Source organism: Mus caroli, chromosome 3 (genome assembly GCF_900094665.2).
Source record: "Mus caroli chromosome 3, CAROLI_EIJ_v1.1, whole genome shotgun sequence".
NCBI classification, from domain to species: Eukaryota; Metazoa; Chordata; class Mammalia; order Rodentia; family Muridae; genus Mus; species Mus caroli.
In genome coordinates this window covers 107438568-107463247 of record NC_034572.1, presented here as the reverse complement: position 1 = coordinate 107463247, position 24680 = coordinate 107438568, and the positions used below count along the sequence as shown (strand labels likewise).

Below are 24680 nucleotides of genomic sequence, written 5' to 3'. Positions count from 1 at the left end.
CCTTCTTAGAATTGGGAACAAAACACCCAGGGAAGGAGTTTTATTTCTTAATATTAGAAAAGATTTTTAATTTTTCTTCTTTCAAATTTTAATTCACATTATGCATATTTATGGAATATCATTTGGCAGTTCAGTAGTATTCAAACACTATCCACATTAGGGTTGTCAGCATTTCCATCTAGAGTTTTTGATAATCTTGTAATTTTTATCCATAACATATAGGTGAATATAGTTCACAATAGCATATCATATATCTTGTGAATCACTACAGGAAAAGAAATGTAAGTCCCCAAAAGGAATTATGATAAGGAACAAAAACCATAAATACACACACATACTCTCTCTCTCTCTCTCTCTCTCTCTCTCTCACACACACACACACACACACACACATTACAACAAACAATAATTGGTTTTCATAAGTATACATTGCATATTAGTATTTTAATACTACAAAGTAGTCATAAATATATGCTTTATTGAAAATTGAAATATGTGTACTTCATGAGAGGAATTGTTTTGTTGTTAGGATGCTATCAAAGTTATATATTTTTATTGTATAGTAACATAATACATATTCATATAATAATATATAATCATACACACACACATATATATGTATATACACACACATATATGTATGTATGTATAAATATAACTCAAAGCCAGGAAAATGTAACAGGTTTAGTCACTAAAGTGCATCCTTAACTCTATTTGATATTATTTTTATTTATAGTATCTTACAAGATATTATGATCATATTCCCTTCCCTTATATCTTCTCTTAGTTTTATATCCACATTTTTGATTATATTAATTGAATAGCCATCTTTCCAGGGCCAAGCTCTGAAGATTCTCTCAAAACCTTTTTCATGATGTTCTCTGGAGCACATTGTGGATTATAAAGATGTCCTGTTTAGGGCTGAGCATTCTGAAGTCCCTTATTCTCAGCCCTTTGAAGAGTTATGAGTCATTGCTTTGACTGTCTATACTGCTAAAAGAGTTCTTTTACTAAAGCTGATACTTATACAAACCTGTGGTTGTAAATGCAAATATTTAGAAAGCAATTCAACTACATGTTTGTTTAATAAAATACTGGCAGTAGATCCTACCATCGGATCCATGATCTCCCAAACCATAAATAGTTAACCGGTACAACGTGTGCATTCTGCCTGTTGGGCAATCCTAGGATCCAATCAGAAAGTCCCTGGAACTATTACATCATTAATACATCTTGGATGGAAGGTCAGGATTATAGTACATGGTTCAAGGCTGCATTAGATCATTGCTGAATTTTCTCTCTCAATCACTTTTCTATACTATGAAATCTATTCGTGTGGAGGAAGCTCCCAGCTCAGCACAGCTCAATATATGTGTTCTGTATCTAAAGAAAGTGTTGTTTTCGAGCAATAAGCTCTTCCTATTTTCTTTTGGTGGGTGACCAAGATCACTGACAATAGCAATAGATATTTTCTCGCGGGCTTCCAGACCAAATATTCACAGTGCATTCATCTCTACCTGGGCACTGGGGTTTTGCTTTTAAAACATACAATTTCTGGGAAAAGCTTTTGTCTGCAGACTACCACCATTTTAATAAAACAACAGGTAATTTTTAAAAATAAAATAATGGATCTTATTTAGAAAAAATTAGTCACTTGGAAATATTAGTTTATCATGGTTGACCCATATGTTTATTTTATTTTTAATCTTTTTTATTTGATATTTTCCTTCATTTTTGTTATTGCATTAGCTATTATTTCAAATACATATTGAATAGTTATGGATATAGGAGACAACATTTTCTTTTTTGCATTGTAGTGGAATTGCTTTGAGTTTCTCTTCATTTCATGTGATTCAATGGACATCATATTATGAAGTAGAACTTTAGAAACTTTGATGAAACAAAAGAAATACTGATTTTTACTTAGATATATTCCCAAATTCTGTCATTGTTTATAATTACATAAGCCTAGTTGACTTAGTTTACCTGGTCATTTGTGTGTGTGTGTATGTGTGTGTATTGCACGTACAGTATACTATAAATGAGGATATAATTCATGTCCTTCTCTTACACGATATTTGGAACTTATTACAGGCATGTTATAGTCATTTACTGAGTACATAAGAGTGTTTACTACTCACTTGTTGGGTCTAGGAATAGTAGAGATGAAGTACATCTTTTTTTAAAGTTTGTTTCAGGAGCTGAATGTGTAAATCTAAATATATCTATACTATAAATCAAACAGACTACAGTAGCCTAACCTAAAAAAAGTTGTCACACATCAAAAGGTTACTCATTACACCTGGGAATATAAGCTTAAGCTAAAAATGTTCTTAGTTGAATATGTACCGAGTACACATGGATGGTGGGTCTAGGAAGAATATAGAGTATCATGGAAGCATGAAATTGCATGTCAAATATAATAAAAAATCTAGTTTTGTTAAGGTTTTTTTATGCACTTGGTTGTTGAAAAAGCAAATAAAAGAACTGTATTGACAAAGAAATAATTAAGGCCTTTAACAGTCTTGATAAACCTCTCAGGCCTGGTACTTTCTCATTTTATCTCTTGATAATTGATATCACCTTCAAATACCTTCATGTTTAGCATTTTTATCTTCCTTGCCATTAGGTTCTAATTTGGTAGCTTTTTCTTCATATTTTGGAAGGTCTTGATCTGTTTGCCCCGCAGATATCTCATTGTATTTTTCAACTTTTCAGATAAGTTTTAGTCTTACTAATATTTTTGTTCTCATTATTGATGCTTCTTAAGTATTTTAAGTGTGTTATATGTGTAGGCATTCCTGATAGCAACGCATAATTTTCTAGAAGAAGAAAATAGAGATCAATTGGTTACTGTTTATATATGGAAAGGAAATATAACAATAATTTTTATATAGATACTTAAAACTATATAGAACTTCAATTGTAATTCTCCAGAATAGGTGCTGTCATAAATGATATGTAGTATAAATCAAATAGTGTAGAAACATTCATATAAAACACACCCATTCATATACATGCATGCACATACATGTATTTCTGGAAAGGGCTAATATTTCTTCATTGAGAAAACACATTAAAACTTACTAAGAACTCACAGAGCATTTATATAGTTCCCTGGGAAAATTTTTAAATGTTTTTCACATTTTGACATTGTTATTGGTAATTGCTTACAGTTTATAAATAGCTAGTACTAGAATATTGATTTGTGTTAATATTTATTTTATTATGTATTTTTTCAGAAATAAATTACTTGTTAGAAAGAATACTGCCAACAACATAGCAAAATGAAATTCTTCCTGCTGCTTTCCCTCATTGGATTCTGCTGGGCCCAATATGACCCACATACTCAATATGGACGAACTGCTATTGTCCACCTGTTTGAGTGGCGCTGGGTTGATATTGCTAAGGAATGTGAGAGATACTTAGCTCCTAATGGATTTGCAGGGGTGCAGGTAAGACATTCACAATTCAAATGCTGTGTATATGTAAAATTGTTTTCTAATAATGTATTTTAAATATTTTGAAGCAATATTTCATTTCACAGATAATTTTCATGAGGAAGGAAAAATGGCTGGGTTGGCAACTTTATATTTTGTTTTCAGACATCAAGAGGCCCTCTTATTGTGTTGTCAATGTTTTCAGTGATTCTGAAGCAATGGGAATGAATTTATATGGATTAAGAACTGCAAAATCATTGATAGTTTTCTACAGGATTTATTTGTGTAAAGTAAGCTATGGGCTAATCATCTTAACTCATTTATTTGTAGGTCTCTCCACCCAATGAAAACATCGTAGTCCACAGCCCTTCAAGACCATGGTGGGAAAGATATCAACCAATTAGCTACAAAATATGCTCCAGGTCTGGAAATGAAGATGAATTTAGGGACATGGTGAACAGGTGCAACAATGTTGGTGTAAGTGATCTGTCCTTTGAAGTCAATTTATGAAAAAGCATATTCTGTTTGTTTCTCATTCTTTTTGAGCAAAAGGCTTCACACTTTTAAACTTCTTTCTATTTAGCTATAACTCAAAACTAATTACTGTTTTATAGGAAACTTTTAGAAGATTCTTTCATATGAACAATTTGAAGAAGAGAACTTACAAAGGAAAACTTTGACTTTTAATCTTTATGGCAATACTCTTTTTTTTTTTTCTTGGTAAACGTTTTCTGATTAGAAATGAGAAATTTCAGATGCAAACTTACTCCCATTTTAGGTGATTTATTTGTCCACTCACAATTCCTGAACTATTTCTTCTTTTACTAAAGACCAATACCTACCTTTTTTTTTAGAGACTGAGACTCAGATTAACTCCTTTCAAAATCAATAATGTCTGCTTTTAAAAAGAAATCTAATTGTAAGATTTTAAAATATCATTTTGTTTTGATTTTTGTGATGATGCTTTCTAGTTTTCCACTTAACCAGTTCTGTAAATTCTCAACCAAATATTGATTATTATTAACCTTCATTTCACATTGACTTTTTGTCCTGTTGCAAATGAAGCTACAAAATATCTCTATCTCTATCTATCTATCTATCTATCTATCTATCTATCTATCTATCTACCATTTACCTATCATCTCTATATATATAGTTTTATTAACATGCTGGGACTTTAGTGATGGAAATGTAGAACTGGAAGTGGAAACATGAGAACTATAATCATGATGCTCTGATGAAGAAAATGTTGAGAATTAAAAAAATAAATCTGGATATTATTATAAGTTGTATGCTGGCCCGAGGCCTACAAGAATTGGGCACTCCTAGGAGGCAGGCTGGGGCTGAAAAAGACTTAGATGGCGAGAGAGGTTAATGGAGACCAAGACACAGTTCTGTTCAAGGCCTGAGATTTTACTCAGAAACTGTGCTTATAAAGTGGGAAGGCCCATTCCCGCCCCCCCCCCCACCCCTCCACCAGTCCATTCTTGGTGTCTGGAGCCAGCTTGCAGGTGACATGCAGGATAGGATGTTCCTCCAGAATATCTCAGGGGCCTCTCAGCAGGTAGCAGTGTCTTGGAGGAGAACAGTGGCAGGTGACAGAATAGAGCCATCTAGGTCGGAAGGCTCCACCCTAGGTAATCTCCTTAGTGGCAGCAAGGTCTAAGTCTTCAAGGTTGCTTCAAGGCTGAGGGAGGCTACAATTCCTCCCTGATTATATAATAAAAATAGCTGGACTGAGGCATAAAATTTATTTATGCTCCATAGTCCTGCCTGGGAGTTATGGTGGCTGGCGGCCCTGCCTATTTTATGATCTCAGATTTTCCCAGGCCATTCTTATCCGTCAAGGAGAATATATGCAGCTTGTTTGTGTTTATTTTGCACAAACATGGCTCTGTGGTGTATTATTAACAAACCACGGCCTCTTGGCATATACCTCTGTCTTAGATTGATATGGCTCCAAAATCTGGTTGCCCATCATTGACTAACCGGCCCTCATAGCACACCTTATTCCCAAATCAGACCAAAGTCACAATATATACTGAATATGCTTCTTCATATTGATGAATTTCTGCCACCTGCACTTGCTGGAGGTGAGGCTGCACACTTGCTGAAATCAGACTGTGAGGAGTTGACTGACCTGCTTGAAAAACAAAGCTGAGACAGCGAAAAGCAACAGGATAAAAGTTTCTTTGTGGAAGCCCAGGTACTTTATTCAGCTGCAAATTAGCAATGATCAAGCTCAGACTCTGACCTCCTGCTGTCGGGGAGCTGGTTTTGAGAATTAGCAGGAAAGCCAGAGATTCTCTGAAAGTGGAGCCTGTGCTCCAAATTAACTTTGCTAGGTAATTAAGATTTTTAGCTATCTTCAATAGGAATCTCTAATATTGGAATAATTACTAGACCAGTCCAAGATAGAGTTAGAATAACTGGTCACATTGAAGGAAAGAGAAGAATCATTATAACTCTTTGTTATGATTAATCTTTCTAAGTCAGATTCCACGGTCTCTAACGTTCTATGTCCATCAGGTTAAAAAGTTTGAAGCAAGGCACCTTAGCTTGTCCAATCTGGGACAAAGGCAAGCAACGGTGGGTAAAAAACATATACCCACTTGTCACCACAGTCAGGGTACTCAGTGAACTCATAGGTCAGCCTGTCACACAAATTATTCTGACAGTTGTCATGCTTCTGCAGCATTCTGTGGAGATTCCCCTTTCCCCAATAGGGTAGCTGTTCAGGATCAAGCCATATGCCAATAAGTAGATCCTTTTCATCTCACCTAGACATGATTATATCTAGTTTTAAGATACTATAAGGCATTTATTAAGTTCTTTGACATCCAAATTACAAAATTCTTAAAATAAAAATATGATTTAAAAAATGTGCACGAAGATATAATTCCTCCCCTTCTTTGTTTTTTAAGAAGCTATAGTTTAATACCTTGTCTTTGAGAATTATAAAATTGTTGACAAAACATCTCAAATACTTGACTGTTATAGTCAGTTTTAAAATAACATGAGCAGTGACTAATTATACTTTCAGTTGTTTCTCTTGAAGAGTGGTTGTAACTAGAAGGCTTGAAAAGTTATTAATAGTCACATGTGCATAATTTATTTATTAATCAGAAATAAGAGCATTCATTTACAGCAATTGATTAAGTATAAGTCCTCAAGAATTAACACCATTATGTGGAAAAAGGTAGAATCTGAGGACACCAAGAACAATTTTTTTTTCAATTTGACATGCACATTCTCTAAAAATATCAAAATATTGTCTTAAGCCATTACTGTTTTGATTATATAAAGAATGAAATTATTCTTATGTAAGGCCTGTAATCTGCCTGAGATAAAAATCTAGCATGGCATTGCCTTAAGGGGTCTTGTCCAGGCAATCCAGGACAAATTCTTAAATGTCCAAAAACAGTCTTCTTAAAAGAACAGCATTTTTTTTCCTTATGAGTTGTATATGCATAAACGATTGCAAATTTGAGAATTTATAGAGTCTGAGGGATGAATAATTTTAAGCAATTATAAGCTCTGAGATATAATATTGACTATTAATATACAAATTAAAGCTTGATTATTCAACATTTTAAAATCCATCTACAGCACACAATGTAATTATCTGTGCTGAGGCAGGAGGAAACTCAAAAGAATAAGCATGTGATCCAATTCACATGTACTTTTCTCCCATAGAAGGGCTGTTTTTAAACACAGTAAATGGGATGCATGCATGAATGAACTTATAGAATGTACAAAAGCATGCATAAAAACAATTTTCAACTTATCTTTAGGATAGTAATTATCAATTTTATTTAAAATGATGGTATGCAATAGGCCAAATATCAATATTCTGCAAAAACCAATTGTTTGGAACAAGGAACAGACACTTTGTCAGGTTCTTAAGACACAATTTTTGTTATAGTTTTTCTAAAATATACAAATTTATCTTACAATTCTTTACTAGCACCACAGCAGCCTTAATAGGATGTCAAAACTTTGCTTTGAGGTGAACGCCACCTCAGCCTTGCTCACTGCTGGCCTGCTATCCAGGCCAAAAGAGGCTGAATTGGCCCAATCTGTTGTAGGACAGGAAACCGGAGCAAAGGTGGCAGAGCACCCCGTGCCCTAGCAGGAAGAATATGGCGCTTCAGGCCCAACGCTGAGTTCGCTACAAAGGTGACTGTTTTTTGGCAGCCTCCTGCGCCATCACCGCTCAGGGAAATCCATGTAGTCCATGGCCCTGCCCCACAGCAGCTGGCAGCCGACTGGCCTTCCACGTAGGCCAACGGTCGGCCAGGAAGTGAAGAAAGATGACTTTACAATAATGTTGTCTCTTGCCAAAGAATTGCTGTGGGCACATTTAATAACCCTAACTAAAATAAGCAGCTAATATTTAATTACCATTGATTATAATTGATAACAATTGATCACAGGAGTTTTTTCTACTTTCTGTAAAGGCTTTTTGTTTCTCACCAGTTAATTTGAATCTTACTTGATAGCACCTAACAAGGGCTTAAGTTCTCCTGTGGTGAGTTTAAGGTGAGGTCTTAGCCAATAAACATCTCCTGGAAGCTTTTGAAAATAAAATTTTGAAGCAAATCAATTTCTTTCTCTTAGATTTTCTGTACCAAAACTTTATAGTATAACTAAAACCCTAAATATTAAAAAGATATTGCCTCTGAATCTTTTCTGGAGCAACAGCTACTCTCCAGAACTTTAAAGCTCATGTGTGAGAGCAAAGATTTGACTTAAATGTCCCTTGAGAGGAATTAGCTAATAAAATACTTTCCACTTAGGAAAAAATATACACTAAAAGATTCAAACTCTTAGCTTCTTGTATTGAAGCAGAGACAAAATTTTTTCTTACATAATGTAAAGCTATATTAGCCATACCCAGAGGCAAACATTTCCAGTGATTACCAGTTCACTAGAAGCAAACCCTTTACCATGCAAAGGAAAAAACGAACCTTTAAACCTATAATAACTTTACATGAAGTAGGCAAGCCAGATTGTAATGCCTTTATAAGTTCTACAGCCTGATTGCCCTTTTATAAACTTTGAATTTGAACTTTATTTAGAACATCTGGATAGATCTGCAACAGTGTTTTTTTTTTTTTAAGCTAAAAGAAAACTCCCCTGGAGACAAGGAGAGGCAAGTTTCAAGAGCTTCCTTAGGCCTCATTTGCAAGACAAAAAAGAAAGTTACACAAGCCTCTCTGGGGCTGCTTTGAGCTTTGTATGGCTGCATGGCCACAAAGAGCTGTATTAGTGCTCTCATAAGATGATTACTCTTGTAATAATCGTAATTAACAATATATGGGTGAGTAGAAAATCTTAAATTTTCGATCAAACTGCAAGCTGCAGTCAATGGAACATTGGCAGTTTTAACCATAATTTTCAAGTTTCTTTTGCAACGTTAGGATAATATCCACAACCTTGGGAAAGCAAAACCCAATTTCAAAACAATTTATCATCTTTAAAATCAATATTAGGAGCATTACTATTATGTTACGAAGTTGGGCTGTCAATTTATACCTATGAATGCATGACAGTGCAAATTTTAATGCCTCATTAAAGAGACATTGTTTAAAATCTTTAAGTCCACTTATTAGGATAAGAATCACATTAAATATTATCTCAACTAGAAGTATCCCTAGGAGGCCTAGATTTTTGGCCTGCTTTATGCCACGTGTTGTAAAGACTCCAAACCTAAGCCACCAATTTAAAGCTATCTTGCTACCAAAGTTACACCTATAAGACCAGTAAAAACCAAATGCAGTGGCTAAACGAGTCTTATAAATTTAGACCAAAGAATTTTACTTTTTCTAGCTATATTTATAAGATAAAAAAGCACTTTGTCATTTGCTAAATACAATAATCACGATTGCAGAGGACCCTCCAGGAAAAAATCAACTATCAGCTTTTTTGCCCCAAAACTAAGCTGCAGACTCCCTTTCTTTGGAAGCAGCTTTTTCCAGCAGTGGCTCCCGTGCTGTGCCTGATCCTGGCCAAAGTGTGGCCACTCTCCAGCTTCGCTGAACCAGCAGATAAAGTCTTAGCCATTTTTATTTTCCAACATGAAATACAGAACATTCAGTCATTCAGACAACAAAACAAAACACACATGGATCGACACATAAACGGACTGGTGCACCAGACATTAGACAACACAAAGAGGGCAGAGAACTTCTGCTGTAGGGGCCAGAGAGAATAAGGCAGGGCATCCCCCAATTTCTCTCTGTCTCTGGGAGAATTTCAAAATCCATTTTCCTTTATTTTATTTTATTTTATTTTATTTTATTTTATTTTGTTTTGTTTTATTTTATTTTATATTTTAAACCCTATTCCTCTAGCCTGATGCAGTTCTCGACTGCGGACAATTGCCTGTTTCATTATTTTAAACCCAATCCTCTTGCCTGAAGCTGCTTTTGAAAACTGCGGACAACCGCCTGATTCAAAGTTTCTAGTCCTTCGCTGCCGAACCCTAAGTGGACCCAGCGCCGGGTTAGCACTGTTCCAAACTTAGCCCGTATCCTACCGAACCTCCAGCAACACTTTTAAAAAATGAAGTTTAAAGCCAGTGCTAGCATAAATACCTGTTGCTCACCGTGCCCAAAAGATCCTCTGATTCTTTCCTTCCCTTGGAGTTCCATACAAGAGAGTGACTCCCTCAGTGTTTCCTCGCCGTTTCCAATGTCCCTTGTTCGGACGCCAATCTGTCGTATGCTGGCCCGAGGCCTACAAGAACCAGGTATACCTGGGAGGCAAGCTGAGGCTGAAAAAGACAGAAGGCGAGAGAGATTAATGGAGACCAAGACATGATTCTGTTCAAGGCCCGCGATTTTACTCAGAAACTGTGCTTATAAACGGGGAAGCCCCCCAGCCCCCCACCCCCCGCCAGTCCATTCTCGGAGCCAGCCTGCAGGTGGCCTGCAGGATAGGATGTTCCTCCAGAATATCTCAGGGACCTCTCAGCAGGTTGCAGTGTCTTGGAGGAGAGCAGTGGCAGGTGACAGAACAATAGAGCCATCTAGGTCGGGAAGGCTCCACCTTAGGTAATCTCCTTCTTAGTGGCAGCAAGGTCAAAGTCTGGATCAGCCTGCTTCAAGGCTGAGGGAGGCTACAATTATACACATGGTAGTTTGGGGAAAGCATTTGACATGTGTTTTTATTTTCCTTAGTTAACATAGTATAGGAGGTAGAAACTAAGATTAATATTCATAAACCTTTCCATAGTCATTTGATGGCTCAGGGAAGGTGCTAAAATATAATGTATATATATTTATATATACATAATATATAATTTATATATAATATGTCAATATATATGTTTCATTAGTGTGCTGCAGAGTTTAACCAGCTTAATTTTAGGACTCTAAGCTGCATTCAAGTACACATTCTTCTCTTCAGGTCCGTATTTATGTGGATGCTGTCATTAACCACATGTGTGGAGTGGGGGCTCAAGCTGGACAAAGCAGTACATGTGGAAGTTATTTCAACCCAAATAACAGGGACTTTCCTGGAGTTCCATATTCTGGTTTTGACTTTAATGATGGAAAATGTAGAACTGCAAGTGGAGGTATCGAGAACTACCAAGATGCTGCTCAGGTGAGGAAAATGATCAGAATTAAAAATGAAATCAGGGACTTCTTATGCACATGGACCTTTTGGAATACCATTTGACATGTGGCTTAGACTCCTTATATTACTAGGAGTTAGAAATGCAAATCAATCTTCATCAACCTTCTGCTAGTTTCTTGATGGTTCAAGAAAGGTGCTAAATACTAAAAGATTTATGTTTTAATTCTGCAGTACATAAGAGAAGAAAAAAAAAGGAAAAAAGAAAGGACACAAAAGGGTTTCCTCAATTAATTAATAATATTATCGATTTTATTTATGCCTCATCCATACATGATAGTGGAAAATATTCGAAAGGCATATCCACAGTAGGATGTGAATGTTCCCAGTTTTCCATGAAAAGGCTTTATGAAGATTTTTTTATTGGTTATTATATTTATTTACATTTCAAATATCATTCCCCTTCCTGGTTTCCCCTTCGCAAACCTCCTATCCCATCCCCCTCCCCACTGCTTTTATGAGAGAACTCCCCCACCCATCCACCCACTCCAGTCTCACTGCCCAAGCATTTCCCTACCCTGGAGCATCAAGCCTCCACTGGATCAAGGGCCTCCCTTCCTATTGATGACAGAAAAGGCAGTCCTCTGCGACATGTGCAGCTGGAGCCATGGGTCTCTCCATGTGTATTCTTTGGTTGATGGTTTAGTCCCTGGGAGCTCTGGAGGGGCTAGTTGGTTGATATTGTTATTCCTATGGGGTTGCAGATCCCTTCAGCTCCTCAGTCCTACTAAGTGCTCCATTGGGATCCCTGTGCTCAATTCCATGGTTGGCTGCCAGCATCCACACCTGTATTTGTCAGGTTCTGGCAGAGCCATATCAGGCTCCAGTCAGGAAGTGCTTCTTGGCAATAATATCTGGGTTTGGTGTCAGCAGATGGGATGGATCTCTAGGTGGGGCAGTATCTGGATCGCCTTTCCTTTACTCCCTGCTATACTCTTTGTCCCTGAATTTCTTTTAGACAGAAACAATTCTGGATTAATATTTTTGAGATGTGTGGGTGGCCCCATCCCTCAATTGGATCTGTACCTAACCTATGGATATAATCTTTACAGGTTCTCTACACCAATCAGTGAATACTTGTTTAGTTGAAGGAAATCTCTGGTAATGGATGATATTTATATATTGAACACAGTTTTGTTTAGTTTGTGTTTCTTAACAGGTCAGAGATTGTCGTCTGTCTGGCCTTTTGGATCTTGCACTTGAGAAAGATTATGTTCGTACCAAGGTGGCTGACTATATGAACCATCTCATTGACATTGGTGTAGCAGGGTTCAGACTTGATGCTTCTAAGCACATGTGGCCTGGTGACATAAAGGCAATTTTGGACAAACTGCATAATCTCAATACAAAATGGTTCTATCAAGGAAGCAGACCTTTCATTTATCAAGAGGTAATATAATACATATATGTACATATAAAATTATATTGTTTTGTTAAACAGAGGATAGATGGAAGATTGTATTAAACACAATTTAATAAGTTAATGTCTGAGTGCTTTATAAATGTGCAATTTCTTTAAATTATTTAGATAATTTAGATACTTATTACTTATTTAGATATAATAGACTTAATTGTTTACCAGAATAAAGGTCTAAGGGAATGTAGAGAATGTATTTATCCTGTGACATTATTGTACCACTTAGTGTATACTCAGGGACCATTATGCAATATCTTAGCTGCTGACACAAGTCAGTTTTTCTAGGCTTAATTCTTGTCTTAAATATTGTTAAATGCATAAATTTTGGATAAGTTGATTAATATTTCTGTGGGCATTTTTCATGTGAAGAACATTAATAATGTTTGTATTTGTTTTCTTTGGAGAATCTAATGAATTTGTAAGTGATAAAATTGTTTATCTGACAGTAAGTACTTTGTTAGTATGAATATCTGAATTTTCAATTATATGTTAAGTGAAATATGTCAGCTATTTTTATTGGACAAAAATGATATTGTCATTAAATTTCTTTCAGTACTGATGTTAATAAAGGAATGAAGAAAACCACATTGAACATGAATAGTATAAGGAATTTATAGGATATTATTTTTACATTAAATATTTTAGTATCATTTTGTTCAATGACAGTTTCGCCCTATTTCTCTACTAGGTGATTGATCTGGGTGGTGAGGCAGTGTCAAGTAATGAGTATTTTGGAAATGGCCGTGTGACAGAATTCAAATATGGAGCAAAATTGGGCAAAGTTATGCGCAAGTGGGATGGAGAAAAGATGTCCTACTTAAAGTAAATACATCACACTTTGTCATTTTTTTCTGTCATAGATCTGTTCTCATATTATCCCATTACATATTCATCTTATACAATTCTAATTTATTGAATATTTGTCAAAACATTAGCTATTAAGCAGGCTGATTGCCCTCTCAACAATAAAAATCATCTGGGATTAATAAATTTCATTTTAAATATCAGTAACAAGGAGGTTTTCTAGTAACACAAAACATCACCTACAGACTTTTTTTCTGTCTTTGATATGAATTTACTAGATTTTAGTAGTTACAGTCTACTAAACTCAAAATATTACTTGAAAAATTCTACTACTCACAAATAAAACTGCAACGTGGTTCTACTATTGCACTTCTACATACACTGTAAAAAATTAACTTGAAATATTTGCTCATCACACAGAGTGCAATATCCAATTTTTTCATTTGTTTTTCATTGTATATACTGTGATAGGAATATTTACCCTTCCTGAGATCATCTACATTGCAATCTTACATGCAATGTGGATGAAATGCAAATAAGTCATTTATAAAATTACCTAGAAGAAATTTTTTTCTATGGAATAATCATTTGTTTAGAAAATCATTAAATTCAAATAGACTATAGAAAGAGGTATAGATTTAGGATACTCTAAATGTTCTTTTCAAGGAATAATGTATGCATATATTTTTAAAAACTAGGAACTGGGGAGAAGGTTGGGGTTTGATGCCTTCTGACAGAGCCCTTGTGTTTGTGGACAACCATGACAATCAGCGAGGACATGGTGCTGGGGGAGCATCCATCTTGACATTCTGGGATGCTAGGTAGGTAAAGCTATTCTTTACATTTATACATGTTCTTTACTGATAGTAAAATTCTAGTTTTTTATTGTAATATTGTTTTGTAATTTCCAGACTCTATAAAATGGCTGTTGGCTTTATGTTGGCTCATCCTTATGGTTTCACACGGGTAATGTCAAGTTACTATTGGCCAAGAAATTTCCAGAATGGAAAAGTAAGTTTAAATGTACTTTTGAAGAAAGAAAGCAGTCCTGTTTTGGGTTTTTTTTTTCCATTTTATGTATGTAAACCACATTTTCTTTCTTATTTTTCTTTTTTTTTATTGGATATTTTCTTTATTTACATTTTAAATGTATTCCCCTTTCCTGGTTCTCCCCACTCCAGAAAGCCCCTATCCCTTCCCCCTCCTCCTGCTTCTATGAGGATGTGCTCCAACCCACCCACCCACTCCTGCCTCCCTGCCCTTGAATTCCCCTACACTGGGGACCAAGAGCCTCTTCCCCCATTGATGTCCAACAAGGCCATCCTCTGCTACATATAGGCCTGGAGCCATGGGTCCCTCCATGTGTACTCCTTTGTTGGTGGTTTAGACTCTGGGAGGTCTGGCAGGTCTAGTTGGTTGATATTGTTGTTCTTCTTATGGGGTTGCAAACCCCTTCAACTCCTTCAGTACTTTCTCTAACTCCTCCACTGGGGATCCCATGCTTAGTCTGGTGATTGGCTGCAAGCATCCTCGTCTGTATTTGTCAGGCTCTGGCAGAGCCTCTCAGGAGACAGCTATATCAGGCTCCTGTCAGCATGCAGAGACTGCCACACCTGGGGATCCATTCCATATACAGTAACCAAATGCAGTCCTGTTTTAATTTCATATGAAATTGTTACACAAGAGACATGCCATCAAAATTATTTAATACAATTTTAAAATTGTAAGTATATTATAGAACTATGAACTGCTTTAACTTTGAAACAATAACTTGAAAGTTAGAGAACAAGAACACACAGTAAAACATATGAGTCTAGTAGTTCTTCTCTTGTCAATTTGATGTGGGGATTGTGTATAGTAGCACCTGAAAGGAGGAAGTAAGCTTTTGTTTATTTAACCAAAACAAATATTTGCTAAGAACTTTTGGAATTTTCTGTGGAATATAAAGAAACTTTTCAGTTTAACTGAGGTTACCTTAAAAAATACATGAAATAAATTATGTTAAATTAAGCACATAAGTTTGAAGACTTATTCAAGAATAGTTAATGTTACAAAATATTTTGTAATACATTAATCTGAACAATTTCAAAAGGCAGCTAAGGGTCTGGGGAGATGATTTAGAGAGTAAAGCTCCTGTAGGAGGAATAGGAGTTTGAGTCCCTGGGACCTTGCAATGCTGAGTTGACTTGGTGTCTTGGAATGCAAATGCCCAGCAGGTGGAGACAACAGATTTCTCAAGTATCAAACTGGCCAATTCTGGCGTTAAAAACTTAGCCTCTATAGAACACAGAGAGCCTGAAATATACAGAGGTGGATAATCGCAGCCAACCATTGGATTGATCACGGGGTCCCCAATGTACGAGTTAGAGAAAGAACTGAAGGAACTGAAGGGATTTGCAACTCCATAGGAAGAACAATATCAATCAACCAGAGCTCTCAGGGTCTAAACCTCCAACCAAGGAGTGTGCATGGAGGGACTTATGGCTCCAGCCCTATGTGTAGCAGAGGATGGCCTTGTCAGGCATCAATGGGAAAAGAGGCCCTTGGTCCTGGGAAGGCACGATGCCCCAGTGTAGGGGGATTTGAGGGTGGGGTGATGGGATTTAGTGGGTGGGTGGGGGAAGCAGGATGAGGGGGGAAGGGATAGGGGGGTCTTGGGTTGGGAGAAATCAGGAAAGGGGAAACATTTGAAATGTAAATAAACAAAATATTCAATAAAAAGAAAGGACACAGAGAGAATTTTGTTTTAGAAAGATATTTAAATGTGTTGAGAACCAGGAAATGCATATTCAAGTTTTGGAAAATTTATTACAGAATATCAGGACATATTTACTAGCACCTTTATTCAAAAGGTGGCATAAAACCAATTGATATTATATTTAAATACTTCACAGGCATTAATATTTTTATAATAACAAACTGTATTTCTATTTTACAAATAATGACACTTGGGCATAAAGAACTTACGTATATTGAATCAGATTTTAAAAACCATTGGTACTGGAGAGTTTTTAAAAGGAGCTTTTCATTGATTCATTGTGATTTTCATGTCATGTTCCCCAATCCCACTCGTTTCCCCATTGCTTCATATCTGCCTTCATATCTCCCTTGTAACCTTCCTCTCAAATAACAAAATAAAAATAGGACAAGGCAAACAAACAAAAACAACTCGCTGTGTTTCACAGTATACCCCTTTTATCCACATGTTTACTTGCAAATGTTGATAGCAGTGAGTCATTGGTCTGGTTCGAGGCCTCTGGCTTCTGATATACTACCAATATTGAATGCTCTCCATTTTGCTGGGGATAAAGGGGAAGACCATCTCTCCCTTGCATATGCCATTGCACAGCAGGCGAGGTGTGGGGTGATCACATACTGGGGCCAGCTTACCTGAACTCCTGCCATCAGGACCAGCTTGATTATGTTATACAAGTTTGGTACAGGGTCTGTGCTTCAGAGTAAGGCAGCCAGTGAGGGGCGTAGCCTTCTCTTTGTAGCCTGTGGACATCTACATGGTCCCAGGTGGCAGTCCATACCAGGGATGCCCTAATGGACTTTAGTGGTAATAAGAGCCATGGGCATCAACATAGATCCCTGCTGCTGCATGGCTATGGACCCAGACACTGCCCATAGCAGCAGTATGAGTCAACTTCATCTTGGCCTCAGGTGGCAGGACAAGCTACTCACATAATGCTGTTCCTCTCTACCCTCATGTCTCCAGTTCTGTCTCTTCATAGTGCTCAAACCAGTCCATTTCTCTCCCATCTCCCTACCACATACTTGCACATCATAGTGGCTCCCACCGTGTGTGGGCCATGAAACATGCAGAGCTCTGCCTGCTTTCTGCCTGTCAGCATCACTGAGCCTGATCTTTAATCCTGGTCTTTCTGATGCTAAAGTTTTTGCCATTTTAGTGATTTTAAAGAAGAGAGCTATTAAGAAACTGTTGCACGGAAGACACTGACTAAATAAAAATGTATAATTCTGTGAAATATGACCTAATATACCTATGTTATATGCACTGAAATAGTACTCATTGGTAGTTGTCTGTATAAATACTGAAAGAGTTGGATACTAAGTAGATAGTATAGACGTTCAAGTAACAGAACACTTTGAATTTAGTGTCATGGAAATCAACATGCATGTTAAAAACCTGATGCTTTTCCTTTTAATTAAGGATGTCAATGACTGGGTTGGACCACCAAATAACAATGGAAAAACCAAAGAAGTGAGCATTAACCCAGACAGCACTTGTGGCAATGACTGGATCTGTGAACATCGATGGCGTCAAATAAGGTGGGGATGTCTCCTACAGATCTTGCATAATAACATTGTTTAACCTTTTATTTTAAATTGATGTTTAAGGGTACCAGCTTTTCACATGATACTGTGCTTTTAGGAACATGGTTACCTTCAGAAATGTTGTCAATGGTCAGCCTTTTGCAAACTGGTGGGATAATAACAGCAACCAAGTAGCTTTTGGCAGAGGAAACAAAGGATTCATTGTCTTTAACAATGATGACTGGTAAGTGGATATCACTTAAAGTAGGATTATATACTATTATACTTTTTAATGAATGGATTTAAGAAATATATTGTGACCTAAAAACTGTAGAAAAAATGCTTGCTCTTGATGTGTTCAATTTTGTAGAATTTGTTTTGAGTTTTGATATTGCTGTTGTCCTTGATGCATTTTTACAATGTCATGTGCATATATTCTCATTCATATACTCATGTGACACCTATATAAAAGACATAAACATTAAATAATAATCTTAAAAATCAGTGAAAGGATGGGCAGTATTAGTTTCAAATTATCACACCCTAACTCTATATCTCAACTATTTATTTTTCTATTTCTTTGGTATACAATCTTAAAATGTCTGCCTCTGTGTAATAATTCTCTTTTTCTTTGTGATTAATCTTTTCAACACATTTGTATACATGATTATGGGTGATGGCTTTTCTCTGGAGACAGATGTGGATTGGTTCTACAATCTCCAATGACTGGCCTTCAATTTGAGATCCATGAATCTATATCTTCTCCTTTAATAATTTCATCCTATATACAACTATACTTAGAGAATCTCTTTGCATGAATCTGAGTTATCTTTTGCTCAGGTTATCTCTTTTTCATTTAGAAGATTGTATTAGTTTCTGTCTTGATGCTATGATTAAACAACATGAACAAGGGAACTTATAGAAGAAAGAATTTATATGTGCTTGCAGTTACTGAGTTTTGACTCCATGAAGGAAAGGTATGAAGGTGGAAACTGGGAGATGATGACTCACATTTTGAACCAAAAGCACAATACAGAAAGATCTGACTAGAAAAACATGCAAGTGTTATTATTCTCAAAGCTGCCTTCAGTGACAAAATTCCTCCAAATAATCCACTTCACCCATTTCCCCAAACTGTGCCATGACCTAGAAACCAAGTTTTTTTTAAATTTATTATTTTTTAATTAGGTATTTTCTTCATTTACATTTCAAATGCTATCTCAAAAGTCTCCCAGACCCCCCCCCCCACTCCCACTTCTTGACCCTGGCATTCCCCCATACTGAGGCATATAAAGTTTGCAAGACCAAAGGGCCTCTCTTCCCAATGATGGTCGACTAGGCCATCTTCTTTTTTTTTTTTTTAAATATTTTTTTAATTAGGCATTTTCTTATTTTTTATTAATAATTTATTTTTTAATTAGGTATTTTCTTCATTTACGTTTCAAATGCTATCCCCAAATCCCCCAGACATCTTCTGATACATATGCAGGTAGAGACACGAGCTCTTAGAATTGGAAACAAAACACTCATGGAAGGAGTTACAGAGACAAAGTTTGGAGCTGAGACGAAAGGATGGGCCATCTAGAGACTGCCATACCTGGGGATCCATCCCATAATCAGCCTCCAAACGCTGACACCATTGCATACACCAGCAAGATTTTGCTGAAAGGACCCTGATATAGCTGTCTCTTGTGAGGTTGTGCCAGTGCCTGGCAAACAAAGAAGTAGATGCTCACAGTCAGCTATTGGATGGAACACAGGGCCCCCAATGGAGGATCTAGAGAAAGTACCTAAGGAGCTAAAGGGGTCTGCAGCCCTATAGGTGGAACAACAGTATGAACTAACCAGTACACCAGGAGCTCGTGTCTCTAGAAACCAAGTTTTAAACTTATCATGAACTCTCTAACTCTCTCTCTGTCTCTGTCTCTCTCTGTCTCTCTGTCTCTATCTATCTATCTATCTATCTATCTATCTATCTATCTATCTATAGATATATGTATATATAGATACACACACATATATATGCATATGTGTGTACTTATGTGTATCATATATATATGTATATATATATATATATAATGTAAAAATCATTTATTAGGTCATTGGCAATTAAATCATAATTTCTATTTATAGAGCATAATAGACAAGTATTCATTTTGGAGATAGTTTGATTTCTTACATTTGTCTATGTTGAATTTGATTACAGAATTAACTTTTTACTTTTTCAGGGCTTTGTCAGAAACTTTACAGACTGGTCTTCCTGCTGGCACATACTGTGATGTCATCTCTGGAGATAAAGTCGATGGCAACTGCACTGGAATAAAAGTCTATGTTGGCAGTGATGGCAAAGCTCACTTTTCTATTAGTAACTTTGCCGAAGACCCATTTATTGCAATCCATGCAGAGTCAAAAATATAAAATTTAAAATAAACACATATTGAGAGCATCAATGATTTGGATTTCCTGTCTTTTATGGAATTTAATTTTTATATTTCAATCACATTTAATAAAATGTATAGGCAATAAACTTGAAAAGGTAAAAAAAATTCATTAAAATCATACATAATTATGAGAAAATTACACCCAGGATTTTGATACATTTTAGAAGATTATCTTTAAATTATTTGTCAAAAATTCTCATATTTGTGAGGCCATCCTGACAAATATATTGTCTTATCACTTATATCATTTGTTTCATGATCTCCTAATTTCCCATTAGTTTGATCATATTTACTCTATTGTCTTCTATTATTTCCTCATGCTTTCACTAGATCCTCTCTTCTTCCCAACAAAGCCCTCCTTCCCATATTTTCATGTAATTTTTGCTTTGATTTTTGTGATGATGGTTTCACGTTTCACCTACCAGTTCTGTAAAACCTCAACCAAATATTGACTATTATTGATCTTCATTTCATACTGGCTTTCTATCTATGATCTATCTTTATCTGTCTGTCTGTCCGTCCATCCATCCACCCATTCATCCATCCACACATCCATCCACACATCATCTATCATCTATCTATCTATCTATCTATCTATCTATCTATCTATCTATCTATCTATCTAATTATCTATCTATCTTTGGGACCCCATTGCTCTTAAGTAGGGTTGCCTACATGACCATGGCTGGAAAGTTACTACTTGAACAAAGGCAGCTTACCAGTGGATACAACACTAAGGAGTATAATTTTTCCCCACCTTAGCACCCATAAATTACTTATAGCTCATTAGGATGGGATTGGCCTTCGGTTGTCTCCCCAAATTCCTGGTAGAATCTTAATGTGCCAAGTTTCAAGCAGAACTTGAGTAGTTGACTATTGATATGTTAGTTCTTGGATGCAACAGACATTTCATGTACCAAAGGCAGCATCTAACAGCACTCCTCTCCATCCTCTCATTTTGCAATTTTTCCACTTCCTCTTACATGACACTATCTAATGTCTGAATAAGACTTATAGATGAGAAATCTATAAGTACCCTTTTGGGATGAGAAATCAATAGTTACTTCAATTTTAATACTTTTACAAGTTATGAATCTCTACTTTGTTGTCACCTACAGAAAATATAACCTCACTGACAAAGGGAGACAGCAATGCAAATCAGTGGGTATAAGCATAACCATATAGAAAATAAATGGATACCATGATGTCTATTTAGTAAAAGAACCATAGTAATTGCCTCCCTAAATCCATTGGCTAGTCTAAAACTCACTAGGTAGACAAGGTTGGCTTCAATCTCATAGAAACCCACCTGTCTCTACGTCCATAGTGCTGGGATTACTGGGATTAAATGCCTGGGTCACCATGTCTGTCTATAATTTTAATTATGGTAAATCTCTCCCACAATTCTTCATCTTTCCAATTTATTAACCATATCACTTTTAAAAGTTTTCCATTCATATTCTTGTTATATGGGGTACATCTTTTGGGTATATGCCCAAGAGAAGCATCTTCAAAGGCTAGGTATTCAGGTCAAACTCTTCCCAGTTTTCTGAGAAACTGCCAGATTGATTTCCAGAGTAGTTGTAAAGTTTTCACTACCGCTAGCAATGGAGGAGTGTTCTTCTTGCTCCACATCCTCACCAGCATGTTCTGTCACTTGAGTTTTTGATCTTAGCCATTCCAATTAGTGAAGATAGAATAGCTGAGTTGTTTTGATTTGGATTTCTCTGACAGTAAGGATGTTGAACATTCTATAAGGGCATCTTGGTCATTTAAAATTTTTCTATTAAGACCCATGCTCCACTATGTTCATAGCAGCTTTTTTGGTAATAGCCAGAAACTAGAAATAACCCAGATGGTCCTCAACTAAAGAAAACGTGGTTCATTCACACAATGGGATACTACCCAGGTATTTAAGACAAGGACATCATAAATTTCTCAACCAAATGGATCAAAGTAGAAACTATCATCCTGTATGAGGGGTAACACAGTCCCCAAAGAACCTACATGGTATGTATTCACTTACAAGTGCAGATGAGTCAAAAAGTACAGGGTATCCATGCTACACTTCACAGGCAGCCCCAAATAAAAATAAAGGCCCAAGCAAGGGTGTTTGAATTTTACTTAGAAGGGGGAATAAAACAGTCATAGGAGGCAGATGGATGGAGGAAACTTGGTGGGAGATGGGATAGGGAGAGGAATGGGGGGAAGGGAGTTCAGGATCAAGATCAAGAGTCAGGAGAGACAAGAGAGAAGTCCAGAGGACCAGAGGGCCAGGAAAATGAATGAAAATTAGTAGCGGGTAGGTTGAGAGAATAGGGAGCATCAGGGGCAACTCTAGAATGTGCCAGAGACCTGGAATGGGGGAGTCTTTCAGGAGTCTCTGGGAGTGAATTTAGCTGAGACTCCTAGCAGGTAGAACCTCCTTTAGCCAGGCAGGAACCTTGGTAATGGGATAAGGACATCAACCCAACTGCAAAATTTTTGATCCAAAATGTGTCCTGTCTACAAGAAATGCAGGGACAAAGATGAAACAGAGATTGAAGGAATGGCTAATCAATAACTGGCCCAAGTTGAGACTCATCTCAAAAGCGAGCACCAGTCCCTGGCATTATTAATAATTCTCTGTTATACTTGCAAACAGGAGTTCAGCATAACTGTCCTCTGAGAGGCTCCACCCAGCAGCTGACTGAAACAGATGCAGAATCCCACAAATAAACACTGGATGGGGCTTGGGAGTCTTATGAAAGAGTTAGGGGGATGGTAGAGGGCCAAGGATGGGATAGATAGAACTCTACAGGAAGACCAACAGAGTCAACTAATCTGGACCCTGGGTCACTCTCAGATACTGAATCAGCAACCAAAGAACATTCATGCCCTGGACCTAGACTCCTTGCACATATGCAGCAGATGTGCCGCTCAGTCTTCTTCTGGGTCCCTCAACAACTGGAGTGGGAGCTGTCCCTAAAGCTGTTGCATATCTGTGGATCCTAGTCCCCTAACTGGGCTGCCTTGCCTGGCCTCAGTGGGAGAGGATGTGCCTAACACTGTAGATTTGTCAGGGTTGGGGAAAACTCCAGGGGGACCTTCCCCTGTTCAGAGAAGAAGGGGCAGGAGATGGGTGAAGGAGGGATTTCATGAGGAGAGAAGGGCAACAATCTTGATGTAAAGTGAATAAATATATTAATGAAAAAAATTTTCTATTCATATCATTTTTCTCCCTTGTTCTACATTTATATCATATCACTTTTTGTTTCTGTCACTCTTTTATGTCCTCTTTATCTGGTGCTATGGATGGCCCTTTCCTATCTCTCAAGGCTCCCACAGGGACTCCTTGTTAAAGAAACAAAATTACACATTTGAAACAAAGATCCTTCTATGAGAGATCAGACGCCGCTTTTGTCTTTCTGGGCATATTATATTATATCACTATAATATTTTCTAGTTCATATCATCTTACTGCAAATTTCCTAAATCTAGTGGTGTGTATTTGCCAGAGTTTCATCATCTATTTCTCAGTTAATGGACATCTTGGTCCATTCTATTCCCTAGCCATTACGAACAGAACAATATTGAACACAGATGTCTGAGTATCTCTGTAGAAGAATATAGGGTCCATTGACAATGTCATGAGTAGTATAACTGGGTCACATGGAAACTTTGAAAGCTCTCCTCACTAATATCTATACTGGCAATGCCCTTTTAAATTCTTCCCAGAAGTGAATAGTTTCCTTCTTTTCCCACCTTTTGCAAGCTGTTGTAATTTGACTTCATCATGATAGGCTTTCTGAATGGGGCAAACTGAAATGTCCAAATTAGTTTTAATTCGTACTGTCTTGATAACAAAGGATCTTGAACACTTTTAAATAATAATTTATTTAGTTAGTTTATGTCCTGACTGTAATTTCCCCTCCCTCTTCTCCCAGTCCTCCCCTGCCAACCTACTTCCACTTTGACTACTCCTCCCTTTCTTTTGAGAAAAAAAAAAGGGGGGGCTCCTCATATGGATATCATCCAACATTGACATTTCAAATTTCAGCAAGACTAGATATATCTCTTACTGGGTCCAGAGGAGGCAGCCCAGTAGAGGCAACAGGTCCTAAAGGCAGACAACTTAGAGACAGTCCCCAACTGTTGTTGATGCTTTCAGGGGATGTGATGGACAGGGTCTTGGGTAGGGAGGGTTTTTCCTAGTGTTGCTGGGTCTGGTAGGCCTCAAGGAAAGGAGTTGTAGGGCCAGGAATAGAGCACAGCATATGGGATGCAGTCTACTTCTCTTGAGCATGCTTTTAGGGAAGTTGGCAGGCAGAGGATGAAAAGCAAGAGGGGCTAATCAGTGATGTCCCCGATTCTGTTAGGCCTATGTGAAGTCACCCAGAATTGTGGGACAGGAAATGAAGCAGAGGGTATGAGGTGCAATTTACCTCTGTTGAGGTGCTTTCAAGGGAGTTGGCAGCAGGTCCTTGGGTTGTAAGAGGCTTGCACAGTAATGTTCCTGGGTTCGACTGGCCTCCATAAAAGCAAGCAGAGTTGTGGTGAGGGAAATGGAGAACAGGGTATGGGGTGCATTACTTGCGGCTGGGGGTGCTTTCAGAAGAATTGGCTGGTAGGTGCTTGGGTAACTTCTCCCTCCCTCCCTCCCTCCCTCCCTCCCTC

At 37.2% G+C, this 24680-nt stretch overlaps 1 protein-coding gene across 2 annotated transcripts in view; it reads left to right on the top strand.

Moving 5' to 3' along the window:
• LOC110290769 (alpha-amylase 1) overlaps nt 1-20033 on the top strand; it is a 22300-nt gene extending 2267 nt beyond the window's left edge. For both annotated transcript variants that reach the window (XM_021157506.2, XM_021157507.2), the window contains exons 2-11: nt 3243-3455; nt 3771-3917; nt 10854-11051; nt 12241-12471; nt 13187-13320; nt 14001-14123; nt 14214-14313; nt 17480-17598; nt 17702-17827; nt 19812-20033. In XM_021157506.2, the coding sequence (XP_021013165.1) occupies nt 3288-3455; nt 3771-3917; nt 10854-11051; nt 12241-12471; nt 13187-13320; nt 14001-14123; nt 14214-14313; nt 17480-17598; nt 17702-17827; nt 19812-20001 (1536 nt within the window). In that variant the 5' untranslated portion in view covers nt 3243-3287 and the 3' untranslated portion in view covers nt 20002-20033. The remainder of the gene's footprint in view (nt 1-3242; nt 3456-3770; nt 3918-10853; nt 11052-12240; nt 12472-13186; nt 13321-14000; nt 14124-14213; nt 14314-17479; nt 17599-17701; nt 17828-19811) is intronic.
• Nucleotides 20034-24680: the final 4647 nt, after the last annotated feature.